This window comes from Quercus lobata, chromosome 9, assembly GCF_001633185.2.
Source record: "Quercus lobata isolate SW786 chromosome 9, ValleyOak3.0 Primary Assembly, whole genome shotgun sequence".
In the NCBI taxonomy this organism is placed as follows: Eukaryota; Viridiplantae; Streptophyta; class Magnoliopsida; order Fagales; family Fagaceae; genus Quercus; species Quercus lobata.
This window is the reverse complement of record NC_044912.1, coordinates 14,371,417-14,385,791: the sequence shown is the minus strand read 5'-3', so window position 1 is coordinate 14,385,791 and position 14,375 is coordinate 14,371,417. Positions and strand designations below refer to the sequence as shown.

Sequence of the window (14,375 nt, the reverse complement as noted above, 5' to 3'; positions counted from 1 at the left end):
TTACATGGAGCATGGCATGAATGTAGTCAAAATTAATGAGTAACCATTGGCATAGAGCATGCAAGAAGCCCAGAACATGGTTTCATCACATGCACACTCATTGCTATAACATGAACTGATTCTAACATTCTACCACTTTTTCTTTTTCTTCGCTCCCAAAATTTGATTGAAATTATCATTAAAAATAGATTGCATATGAAACTGTACAAAGATGTCCAACTCCACAGAAGAATAGAGAAAAGAACCCCCACCATCTTCATATAATGATAATATTAGTAATAATTTACATCTCAATTCACTAATTAGGTTCTCTAGATGCAACTTGCAAGAGTGCATAAGAGAATCTTGTGCTAATTACAACATGCGGTAATCAGATAAATAGAAAACGAGACTATATTTGACTAAAAATATTGAGAAGAGAGAGAGAGAGAGAGAGAGCAGGAATGATGTACTAAACACAAAATTATTATCTACAAAACTGAAGAAATTCTTCATTTGAACTAGCCTCAATTGCTATAAATGTTGCTCCCCTCTCCTATACATGCCGTCTCACTTTTCAGGAATGTCCTTTTATCTGGGAAAACAAAAGGCACAAAATTTAATGGTAACATCAAGTCCGTAATAACTACTATTGCCAACAGCAAGGACACAAAGCTAGTCAATCATGGCATGAAAATTCGAAAAAGAGCACAAATTCCTATCTATTCAAGGAGAGAGAGAGAAAGAGAGAGAGAGAGAGCCAAGTAATTTCATTTAAACCTGCTTATTAAATCCTTTGCAATGCTTCGAGCATGGTTTAAAAACTGGAAGCTTCTTGCAAGGTCATCATCAGATATGCCGGCTTTCAAGTTCAGAAAAAATTCCTTGTAAGCATTATATATGTCTTCTAAATCCCCTGCCCCTCCTTGATGGAAGCACACAGGAGTTTCCAACATGTTCTCTTGTGATTTTTGTTCATTATCAATCAGCAGTTTCTCTAGCAACCGCTTATTTTCCAATCTATTTCCTGTCCTGCAGCTTTCCAGCACTTCCAACCTGGAAGCCATGACAGTGGCTCGACTAACACATGAAGAAGGTAGCTGCAAAACAGTGTCCAATTAACATCAACTGTAAAATTGCCCACCCTCATTGTGTAAAAGTAAAAAAGAATTACAACTCAACCAAGATATATATATTTTTTTTTTCTCTCTTTTTTTGTAAAATCCAAATTTTAAGATCACATTGTCGTTTACCATGTATAGGTGATTTACTGATTTCCAGTAGAAATCTAGTTTAATACAAGTCGTTTCATAGGGGATAATATATAGTATTTATCACAACAGAAAACGTGGATAAACAGAGCCAAAGAGAGATTTCAAGTTACCTGTGCAAGCTGAGCAACTTTAAATCCAAAACTTCTCTCTGAAACACCAGTCACTAGCTTATATAGGTAAATAACATCTTCATGATCTGTTGTTGAGTCAACCATATCCGTATCTTTAATATCTTTATGTGAGGTCAGATATGACACATAGTACGCCCCCACAGAGCCTGGAAATTCAGTTCTAATATCAGCAATTTTGGGGTAGTGGGTGACGAAGAGGACCATGCATCTTTTCTGCTCTAGTAGATAATGCAATGTAGCATAAGCAATAGCTACACCATCATGCGTACTCGTGCCTCTTCCAAGTTCATCAATGATAACCAACGAACGTGCTGTGCAATTATGGATTATATGTGAAGCCTCACTTAACTCTTCAAGAAAGGTGCTTCTACCTTGTTGGATACTGTCAGAAGCACCCATTCGGGTGTAGATACCATCTAACACATGGAGTTTTGCTGATGATGCAGGTACAAAGGAACCAACCTAGAGTGACCAGAGCAAATTTCCTTAAAATATTTAGCATTCAACACTAGCTGAAGAGAATTCAAACAAAATCTTATTACAGAACTTTTTTTTTTTTTTTGGAGAATCTTATTACAGAACATAATTAAATAAATAGAGAGATAAACAAAATGACCAATAAAAAGTACTCTGCTTGACATTGAAACACCCAAACCAATTGCATTGTTCTCAGATACTTGGCCTTCTTACTAACAATAAAGAATTACATTATATAAATGTATGGAGTACGAGTTTAACAATCCAAAATTTACAATGACTTTTGAAATCCAAGTGGAAAATTTATTCCAGAACGTGCAACTTTGGAGACATGAAGGCGAAAACAAGAGGACCAGACATTTACCTCCCACTTGTTTAGATGAAAATAATTAAAAGATACCATGCAAGAATTTTCAAGGAATGTTAAGTAATATGATATGTTCACAGTGTTTTACGGTCAATCCTTTTTTTTAAAGAAAAAAATGACACCCAATTCTTAAAACTAGGTATAGCAGTTGGAGCTTTAATTTTACCTGAGCCATGATAGCAATGAGAGCAACTTGGCGAATATAGCAACTCTTTCCACCCATGTTGGGTCCAGTAACAATTTGGCAATACTCTCTGTCAGCATGCAAATTTGTGTCATTTGGAACAAAATTGTCTTGTAATGTAGTATCCAAAACCTGCTCAAAAGTAGCAGGCAGTAAACATGAGGCCATGACTTATAAGAAAATGGCCTTTCCTTAACAAATCAGTGACATAAAACTTGACTTACAAAACCAACCCCCCCACCCCAATCAAAAATAATAATAATAATAACTTTGCTTGCATATATTATGTCATATTATTTGCAATTCAACAATATTGATGAAACTATGATTTATCTGAGAACCAGTACAAACCAAAGGGTACAAGCTAGCTATATTCTATCAGACAATTGATTCATCCAATTATTTGCTAAAGGTAACTAGCTATGTCAACATAAACTACTAACTACAACCACCAAATAAAATTCACCCCCACCCTCACCCCTATCTCCCTAAATCACAGGTCCCGGAGGGCAAGTTCAGCTTGCCACCCAGAAGGTAGGCAGAAACCAGGAACCACGAAACATAATAGCTCACTGTGTCTCCCCCAGTTTAGAGAGAGAGAGAGAGAGAGTCAGGACTTGTTAATAATTATGCTTAAATATTGAAGAAAAATCACTTTCCAAAGCATTAGCTTGACTCATATAAACTAGAATGGAAGAGTTGGAACAATCAACCCCATCTTCACGAGCTACTTTCCCCCAGAAGAAAATGAGAACCATGGCTAGAAATATCAAATTTTCATTAAACTTAATTTTGACAAGAATAAACATTTCATCAATATAATAAGTATCGCCATTTCTCCTACATATACATCTTTAGAGAGTTGGAATATCAACAGCATTAATGTTTCTCTTTTTTTTGATAAGTAGCACTAATGTCTCTCTTTGAATAGAATCTAAAAGATGATCCATATTTTGAAATCCCAATTCTACTCACACATCAAATAGAGAGAAATTTCTCAACAAAACTCATTATTGTATCCCAGTAATACCCAGAGCCCCAAGATTAGATAGAGAGACTGTCATCAAACAAGTTGAATAAGACTCAGCGAATTTATACTAGAATGTAGTTCAAAGATCACAATACCTTGAGTGAATAAAAATATATTATCATTTATACAATAGTATCAGTTCAACAGATTTTACGTAAAGTTTATAAGATACCTGACTCTATAAAAATTGAATCAGTTTTAAACACATACCGGGTGCCGACCAGCATGGATATGAATCTGAACAGGTTCATCATCATAGACAAAATCTGGACGAACATAATTCTGCAACAGATTAATTGAGAGGATTACACAACAATCTAAAATCAATTTTAAGTTGCAGATATAGTGGAAAATTTTACTCCCCCAGTCCCTGAGTTTACACTTAAGACATAAATTTTAAGAAATACTAAATACTTTTCCACCAACTCATCATTATGGGCTTCTCAATGTTACCCTTACTTTTATACATTGAAAAGTGAAATTATATATGTGATAAATGGATAAGGGTTATGTGGGGAAATGCAGGACCTATTTTCTCGATATTTTGACAGTAAACAAGAATTCTAGAACATCCCAAAATGGATATGTTGACTAATTTTGGAACAGAGGGTAATTATTACTCCAGGTGTATACCTTATTTCTGCAAAGAATGGCAAGTGAATGCAGACAATCCAAAGTAGCCAGTGCTTGAACAGCTGCTTGGAACTCGGCATAATATTTACTGAATTCCTTTAGAAAGCTATCCCAAGCAGCTTTAGAGGCAACATTTAGCTTCTCTTTTTCCAGGGATAACTGCTCTAATGCAGTCAATACTTCAGGTGGGTGATAGCGAACCGTTTTTTTGGTACTATTTATTTTAACCCAACTCAAAGGCACCTTTAGATCTAAGGGCAACTGCAGCAAAGACAAACCAAGTCAGGTATACCAACTCAAGCTATATTTTTACAAGGGAAATAACCAAAAGTTAAGGCCACGCATATCTGTGAAAAATAAAGACAAAGGAACTAAACGAAAAACAATGGATAACCAATAGATATATGAATAACAGAAAGACAATAATGTAAAAATATTTCAGGTCACAAAAGTTTGAACTTTAAAAAAATAAAATAAAAAATAAAAGCTACTGTCAGTTTCATATAACTTAACCATTCACAGAACATTATGTAACTATTCCAATAGTTGTAGTTAAGACCAACATACATGGAATGTGTTGTAACTTAGTTTAAGAGTTAAAACTTAGCCCTAAAAGCACAACAAACCGGTCAAAAGAAAAGAAAATGGCACTCAAAGTACAAATTAGGAACCAAGGAGTAACTAGATGGGTGGAATCTTAAATTAAAAAGAAAAAATTGAAATCTAACTTGAATAAGGAATTATTTATATGAAATGTTTCCAGCTGAATTTCAACTCAACTACCTCTATCAAATGTGTTGTTCCAGACACACTAACAAATTCCAACTTGCGCATTCCAAGCCTTTTGCGATACAAATCAATCAGAGAATCCAATTTCTCCTTTGCCAATTGAACCTCTTTCCGAGCTCTAGCAACCTATGCATAATAAGCCATACCAAGAGGGCATAGAGATCATGAATAAGGCAAGATAAAGCAGAGAGAGAGAGAGGGAGAGAGAGAGAATTAATTAAGAGGATGAAACCCTTTGTAATAACAAACCTCAGGAAATTGGCCATTAGATATGATAATTAAATTTTGCAGATCATTTTCATCAGCTGCTTCTTTGTTAAGAGTAGACAACAGTTTCGCAGCATTGCCAATTACACTGGATGATGATGCAGTCAAAATCAACTTTCTCAACAGCCCGGAGTGCACTGTCTTTGCTCTCATATTATTGCTGTTGTCCTCATCTTCAATGTGAAGTTGCTGAAGTTGTTTTCCAGCATATAAAATAGCTTGAATAACTGCAATGAACTTAACATCCAATAATTCCTGTCAGTATGCTATACCCGCTGGGGGGGGGGGGGAGATGCCAAACTGGCTACAACTGTCCAACAATCAATTAGTAATTATCTGATAAAAAGTTTGTATTTTTGCTGAAGGGCTTCTTGCTTCTTTGACATATAATAAGATTTCAATGTAAGAGATCCCAGCATTGTAGACCATTATGACAGTCTGAACTGACAAAAAACACCTTCCTCACAGAAGATCACAAAAGAGAACAACAGTACTAGTTCATTCAACTATCCATTTATGATCCTTTTCAACACCAAACTTTGACCTTAATTAGAAATAGACCCTGGTTAGATCACTGTAGGGACCACACATAAGTAAATGCTTCTAAAGTTGATTAGAAAGCTAGCATTCAACAGTATTAGATGGAGATATTCCTTTATTAAATTGATAGGGAGGCAAATCATGTGGCTGTCCTACCTAAAGAAGCATATGTCCATGCAGCTGTGCTACAGAAAACTTTTCCTCTTTTTTTTAGGAAGGGAGATGAGGAGAGAAAGGCATGTAAGATATAAAATAGAAGTAACAACTTTATATGGGTTTTGGGTTGGGGTGAGGGTGAGAACATGCACTTTTAAGGCATAAATGTTAGAAGCATTGACCAGGAAGACAACATATAAATGGTGTGTGTGTGTGTGTGTGTGTGTGTGTGTCTATATATATATATATGAATACACAATAGCGGTCCAAAGGATGAGTGATTTATTACCTCAGATGGGGTGGCAGTCCGATGGAAGATTCTTGTTATTCCACGTTGAATATCAGGTGACCTTCCTAAATTTGTCAGAACTGAAGAAAGTATATAACTAAACTCAGGTTGTACAATTGTTATATCAGAATCTTCCCCATCTAGCCCTCCAATATTTTGTGAAGCTCTTGAAGACCCCATGGATTCTGAAATCTCAGAAACAGCATCCAGACGAGCAGAAATCATGTTTCTATCACATAGAGGATGAGTTACCTGTATCATGCAATGGAACTCTCAAATACTAGAGAAAGAAAGAGATAAACTGCAACCCAAACACATCAAAATCGCATCCATCTTATACCCATTGCCTGAGAAGCCTTGAACCAAATATAGTAAGAGTACGATTCAAAGACTGCAGCAAGGAGCCAGACTCAGACCCATCACTGTTATTCTTCAAAACCTACAGACAATGGAAACAGCCATCTATCGTTAATGTTCCTAATAAAGAAAAATCAATTAAAAGAAGCTGTTCAAACTTCCAGAAAATATAACATGCATAATGTATATATTATGCCAATAAAAAGTTGTGTTTGGATTTGAGGATTTAAAAGCAATGGATTTGAAAAAAAAAAAATTAAGTAGTATAAATTTCTTGATATGGATTTTAACAACACATGATGGATTTGAGCTTTGAAGATTTTGCACAAACAAAAACACTTCAGTTATGAATTTGAAACAACATCCTACACTAATATCATTTCAAATCCACATATTAATAAGGTTTAAATCCATCCATGATTTCATCAATTAAAAAAATGTACTTTTCATTCTTTATTCAAGACATTTAAACTAAAAACTTAAATCCACATTCTTCTTTTCAAATACTTCCATCAAAATGAACCATTAAATATTTAAAATTCCTTGCAATTTTGGTAAGGAAGTTCCTTACTCTTCCAACTAGGTATAAGTGATCCTACATTGGAGAGACAACCAAGAATTGCTGCTGCCAACCCACCCATGCAGGACATGACAAAAAAGTTACAAAAACATCAATGCTGGTAATTCAGCATCAGAGTGAGAAGATTTCCACTGGCCCCCTCACCCTAAGATCAACCTTTGTTGAGAATTCCTGCCAGGCAGTTGGTAGCAGAGGAGCCAAAAATGATACTGGCTAAAGCACTATTGGCAGTTTAAAAGATCAACATACTATTTTTTTTTTTTTTTTTTTTTTTTTTTTACAAATATCCATGCAAACTATTCAGAATAATAAAAACAGAAAATTACCTCCAGCTGTTGAAGTGTATTCGCTGAGAGGGTCATCTCTACATTGCTTGAGAAGGGCCTAAATGAAGCTCCTAGACACAAAATTCTTTCAAAACCAAACTGTTTTAGATGACGAATAGATAAGGCCAATGCTTGGACGACCAAATCTGGCATATTCATAATTCCCTTTAAAACCAAAATAATATGGTGTAAAAAAGTGAAATATGATAAGAAGTGCCAAAGCAACAATAAATAAGTACATAACTATTTAAAATTGATAAGTTAGCATCCAAATACAAACAGTAGCCTTACAAAGGCAGAAAATGAAAATATAATCACATTTTATTTATAACAGTGGAAGAAATTAGAATATTTTGCAGCAGATAGACCACTCATAATTTAACTAACCCCTAAGAATAAAAGTCTAAAGGTTAACTATCACAAGATCTGCTTAAGCTTGGGTAGCTACCAGTTAAAGAGTGCAATTCATGCCCAAAGGTTCACATAGCTTGCTGCATGAAGAAAAGATGTTAAAAATACCATACCTCAATTGCGAAACGATGGCTTCCCTGCTCTATAACTTCTGTGCTTTGTTTTGGATTATCTGCTGGATTATATTCACTCATGTTCTCATATAAAGACATCACTTCGGCAAGTGCACCACCATCTTTAAAGCACTCTAGCGAGGCATGCTCAACACGGACATTTGAGGCAGGTCCGGCATAAGCAAGTAACAACTAACAAAAAGTGCCATGATATTAGGCAAGCTTGGGAAGATAAACAATATTAAAACAATCACATTAAACTTATTTATCTTGTAAATGATGTTAGTAATAGTGACCTTATGTCTTTATGACAGATACATCAATAATTGGATATAAAGAGCATGTTAACCATTATTAAATAACATAAAGCTTCGTTGGAGGAAAAGGATGTTTTGGACCACCCCTTCTTAAAAGAAGCAACAGCAAAATTCATTTCCCAAATAGTAATAACCATTTTTTGATAAGTCAAAATAGTAATAACCATTGAAATACTACAAACTCTCTCTTCATTTTATGAGGGACTCTGAATTAAAATTATGAACATATTCTTCTAAAGCCTGGGATTTTGAAGTAGCTACTTACAAGCACATGCCTACCTTCTAGATAAGTATTTGGACGTTCAAATAACCAAAAAGAAAATATTACTCAGAGCTTTTGAATTCTGCAAAACTATTGTGCTTCTTGATTTGGTAGCATTTACAAGCTTACTCAAACCATCCCCCTCCCCACCCCCAAAAAAATAAAATCATTTTTAATCAGAATTAATTAAATTAATCCTTAAAAAAAAGTCTTCAAAATATACAAGAACAACAACATGAAAGCCTTAGTCCCAAATCTTTGGGGCCGGCTTCTTCAAATTTAGCTTATGAAAAAAAGAAAAGGAACCTGCCAATGAGCTATAGCTCAATTGGCACTTCCTCCACTTGCAAGTGCTAGGTGGAAGGGTGAGGTTGTGGGTTCAAGACCCACAAGATGTGTGTTTAACTTATCAATCAAAATAAAGAAAAGGAATAGGAAAGTTAATGCATATGAAAATGGGTTTTATTGATTGGGAAACACCATATAGAGTCGATATCAATGCAAACCAAAATAGAACAGAAGGCTAAGAAAAGTATATGGTAAAAGTATATATTTAATAGTGACAAAGTTTAATAATTTATCCCAAAAAAAAAAAATCCTTTAAATGCTCACAGATGTTGGTTTAAGCTAAAAATACCTTTTCAATTTGTTTAAAAAGGTGATTCTGAGAAGTAATATAGTAGAACACACACTTAGAATCATGAAACCAGTTCCCACAACAATTAAGTAATCAATTTACTCCCAAAAAAAATTTATTAAGCCACTTTCAGACATCAACCTATCAAAAACATCAAAATTCCTATTATAAGCTCCAATAAATAACCATTAAAACTATACCTTTTCTTTTAATAAGAAATTTTTTTACAATAGAGGGGTGTACATAGGATGTGTACACAAAGCTTACCAAAAAACTACAAAATTCAATAATGACAGTCAAAAATAAAGAAAATCAATTAACTGTTCAACATAACACATACCACTTAAACAGCCCCAAAAATGTTGAATTCAGTTCAACAACAAAGAGCTCCACACCATGAAAAGTACAATTTTTCCTTTTCCTCCAAATTGTCCACATTAAGTAAAGAGGGACTGCCTTCCAAATAAGTGAGCTACCATGCTTACCAAACCAATTCATCCACCATAAAGTACATCAGTTATTCTCCTAGGCATCACCCAATGGGCACATACCACATAACCCATAAACTCATTCTTTCTCTAGTCCATATACATCCTCCTCCTCCAACATCAGATCATGATCCAACTCATACCACTTGTTATCAACTAGGAAAACAAAAAATAAGGTTCATGAAGGGCTGGGATTAGACAAGAGGAACATAACGATTAACTAACTATTTGAAATGTTCATACAGACCTGAATTTTAACAGAACACCATATGAGTTTGATTTGTCAACGTAGATGGGTTCAGGAACGAAAGCAATTTGGCAAGATGAGGGGCAAGGATTTGCTAGTTAAACTTGCTTTCTGCAGTAGGTGAGTTAATCAGAGAACTAGGGAGAAGGGAGGGGGAGAGAAGAAAATGACACATCTAATGAAATCTATAGTTCCTGAAGCTATGTTAAAACACGAAGGGGCAGTAATGCAAAAAATGAAACAGGCAAATTTTGACATATAGACAGATAAGTTGTTGGGAAATTCATTACATGCACGAATAGTGAAATACAGTTTCTATCTACTTAAACCATGTGCTAGAAACTTCTTTAATGAAATAGTATTACTCCATTATACAGGGGTAAAGAATCTGAGGATACAGGACAGATTTTTACCAGGTTACTGAATCAAGAATTTTCTGCACTGACAGCCCTTTCTAATAGATTAGGTAGGAATTTTTTATAGATGAAATTGTTACCTACAATAAACATCTCATAAAAAGAAACGTTGTTTGAGATTACCTGAATTCATTGTTGATTTATTCAAATTTATTTCTAATGAACTCATGATCATAAAAATCTGCACATAATTTATTAAAATCTAAATGTTTCTTGCAAATGCTGTAGAACAATGACCTTGTTGCAGTCTGTTGGAGCATGAATTCTAGCTACTTTCCCAAAAGGAACCTAAAGAAATGGTCATGATTTTATAATGTCCTCACTCCTCATAAAACAAATACAACCTACCATTAATCTCAAACTAAAATGTGAGTTGATTGTCATGGTATATTTCATATGGATAAATGCTATAATGAGTAAAGTACATGTACACAAGCCCACCAACTCTATTTCAGAGTTTGTCAAACAATTACGATAGTAATTTTTTTGATTTATCACAAAAATAAAAGAAAAATAAAAAAAAACTAGATGATCACAAAACTTTCTGCTGAAATTCAAATGCAGCACACATTGACACATAAACAAGCCTCGTAACAAAAATGAGAAATCACATTATTTATAGACAAATAACTGATATTAAAATGCCCTAATAAGATATATGAAGCCTCTAACTAATATTAGCAAAAACCCAATACTGTACATTTCTCGAACATGAGTCAAATATGTTTCAATTCTTCTATAACACACTCTTATAATCATAAGATTCATAACTACCAAAGCTACCTTCTCTGTTTGCTTAGAGAGCGGCTCCCCAAGAAGCAACTCGGCTGGCAACAAGCTCAAAACCACAGCTTCAAGCCCACTCCTCATAAAATTATCATTGAATTCTGCATAAACAACGTCCCCAGTCGATATCTCCAGAGCCACCATTCCAATTTTCACATCAAACCCACTCTCCAATCCACACTCCATATTCTTTTCCAGCACACTCTTCTCCGCGACACACACCAAATAATTACTCTCTCCCCTACACCCCTCCTCCTCCCCCCCCAGATCCTCGGCCGCCTCCAGCGTGGCCTTCGTGTACAATGCTGATAATCCCCGGCAAAAGGGTCCCGCCCGGTTCTCCCCGTGCGCCTTAATAGCCGCAGTCTCAGTCTGCTTAACCACCCCAACCTTATACCCAGCACTCACAAGCCTCCTCACATGGACATTTAATCGAAAAGTTGGCACGCTTGCAGTCATGAAATTGCGATCCAAATGTGCATAAATCCCCAACACCCTGGCAGCAATTTCAGCATCCTGGCCGAAAAACCTGTACCTGTAACCAACTTCTACCATCAAAAGAACATCTGGGTACCTGTTCTTTAGGTCCACAACTTGTTGCTCCAATGGGGTGTATTTGGTTTTGCAGGAAGATTGGGTTTTTGGGGTTTGTTCCAAAGGGGTTGGAGAAGGCTCTAGAAGTTTGTCTAGGAATTTTTGGTGAAGGGAAGGGTTGGGGTTGGGAATGGGGTTTTGGGTGTGAGGGGAGAGTTTGGGGAGTTTTGAAGGTTTGGGATTTGGGGAGGAGAGTTGGGAACTACGGCGGCGTTTGGAGGGTGAGAAAGTTACTGTGGCTGAGATTTTGGGAGGTGGGGTTGGTGGGTTTCGGAGAGAGGGCTCTGCCTCTGGGTTTGAAGAAGAGGAAGGAGAAGAAGTGGAAGGGTTTAATGGGGTTTTGGATTTGGGAGCAAAGAAACGAGAGATCACTTGTTGTTTTTGCTTGCCCATTATGGTGGTGGTGGTGGTGGTGGAGGAGGAGGAGGAAGTGAGAGCAAATTATAAAGGAAGGGTTTGATGATTTGGCGCGCTTTTGTTCTCTGGACTCTGAAATGGATTCCACGTATCAAAAAGACAAAAAACTTACAAAGAAAAAGAAGAAGTTATTTTTGTGTATTATTTTAAATTTTTAAAGGAAATGTTTTCTTTCGTGTAGTTACATTATTCATTAGAAAAGTAACGAGCCTAAAATTGTATATTGATGATCTCTTGAATCTTCTTTTATAATGAGTTAAAATAAGATAATTATAAACAATTTTTGAGCCAAACTTCTCTTATTTATTTTTGTTTACGGAAGTAACTCTGAACCAATTTAGAATTATCTTCATTTAATTTATTATGCGACAATCAAAAAGATCATTAATGTATAATTTTAGTTACTTAATTTTTTAAATAAGTTATATAACTTGTTTAAATAATATACATAAATATTCTTATAAATTACCACATAATGTGTTGAAAGATATTACTCTAAACTAGTTTGAATATCTACCTCATTCATCTATATATATATATATACATAAAACCGAAATCTTTGAAACTCCTACAATTTTTCACATCATCATTTTAATTTAAAAAAATTTTAATTTTTGAAATTAAATAGTGAGAGAGTACTTTACAATATATAGTATAACTACAAGTATTGTAGTAAGTTTGCTAACTTTTTGTGTGGTTCAAAGATGTTATATTCTATATTATTTTAGATTATTAAGCTTTACCTTATGGAGACGTATGTACAAGTTTTCAATTCCTTTTGTGTGGATATTTTCTCACAGCTGTGGAGTAAGGTATATGCACTATATGTTATCTTATGTTTTCTCTTATGGTGTCATGCTTATTTGTTTATTAATTAAAGATTATGTTGGAAGCCTATATTATTTGCACCTTCAAAGTGTTCGACAATGTTTGAACCAAATTTTTCATCAATTAGGAAGAATTGGATAAAAAAAAAAATTAGAAAAACTTTCCATCCTTACTGAAATTGTCTCGCAATAATGACTTTTTTTTTATATATATATAATTTGTAGGTTCTGAATGTTTTGATTTTTAATTTTATTGTCTTTTGAAAGTTTGTCATCTAAATTTTTGGGTTCAACTTTTTGCAATATTTGAAATAGTTTAGCAAATTTCAACTGTTATAACTATGGATTATTCTCTTGAAGGTAACCTATCTTTCTCTTATTTCTTTATTTGGTAGTCATATATATTTTGTTTTGTTTCAATAATTTCTAGGCAGTGCTAGTAAATTTTCTGATTTTTTTCCCCTTTCGAACGTTTTAACATCAAAACTTTTTAGTTTTTTTTTTTTTTCAATATCTAAATTTGGCTTATTCATCAAATTGTAACTCAAAAAGATAGGAGCAATTCACGCAATAGTATAGCTTCATAATCAATTTAAAATTTTATAAAATTATTTTAGTCTATTATAAATAGGTAAGTTTCCGTACGTTACACGGGTTTCTGACTAATGAGTTATAAAGGCTTGGACATCACGTGCTCCTTGACCATCTTGCTGTAAAGACATTTTTTTCACCTTTTTTTTTATTTTTTATAACTTATAAAGGTGATAAGTTTGGACAAAAGCAATGTCTTTTTTTTGTTTTTTTATTTTTTGATAAAAATGTAATTTTTATTATGTATGGTTCTTCACGAGAATCTCAACCCAGGCGAGGATCGAATGAGTCTCTATGTATGATTCAACTAACTATATTTTTTACATTGAGAGTTTTATATTTTGCTTTTATTTGAGGTATAAAAGCAATAAAATCATAAAATAACTGAAAACGCTTTTTTATTACATTGAAAGATAGAACTACATTATAGCATAAAAAATATATAATTACAAGACTTTATTATAATTACAAGGAAAAATTACATGGCCTTGTCATTGAATTGTGGGATCTATGACATTGCAAAAAGAAATATGGGATTTCTACGAAGTTGAGGAGTTGTGCGCAGAGGCGGAGCCAGGGGGGGTCTAGGGGAGTTCCCCCCTGTCTCCTTGAAAAAAATTTCTTAAAGTAGGTATATTATGACCTATTCTTTGTTACTTTACCTAGAAAAAAAAGATGACTCCCACTTTAATACATGTACAAACCCTTAACACTAAGTAAGTAGGAAAAAATATCTTCTTCCACATACCAAATCATATAACTTTTTCACCAAATTTACTATTCTTATTCACCAAATTTACTATTCTTATTAGTTTTATCTTACCACGACGCCTTCACCTATTTCATTGTTCCTTTTTTCTCAATAATTATTTTCAGTTTACTATTCACAA

The 14,375-nt window shown here is 34.3% G+C and overlaps 1 protein-coding gene across 2 annotated transcripts; it reads right to left on the bottom strand.

The window, feature by feature from the left end:
* Positions 1-232: 232 nt before the first annotated feature.
* LOC115960381 (DNA mismatch repair protein MSH3) lies at positions 233-12,145 on the bottom strand. Of its 2 annotated transcripts, XM_031079256.1 has the most exons (13): positions 11,054-12,145; positions 7,904-8,095; positions 7,380-7,544; positions 6,457-6,555; positions 6,117-6,368; positions 5,114-5,368; positions 4,859-4,990; positions 4,076-4,336; positions 3,653-3,724; positions 2,395-2,544; positions 1,364-1,846; positions 760-1,079; positions 233-574 (listed from the first exon to the last, which is right to left on the bottom strand). In XM_031079256.1, exons 1-13 carry the CDS (start codon positions 12,041-12,043, stop codon positions 571-573), a joined length of 3,375 nt encoding a protein of 1,124 aa, XP_030935116.1. In that variant the 5' UTR covers positions 12,044-12,145; the 3' UTR covers positions 233-570. The 2 variants fall into 2 exon arrangements, with proteins under 2 accessions (XP_030935116.1, XP_030935115.1); XM_031079255.1 differs by lacking the exon at positions 233-574 and having other exon boundaries at positions 750-1,079.
* Positions 12,146-14,375: the final 2,230 nt, after the last annotated feature.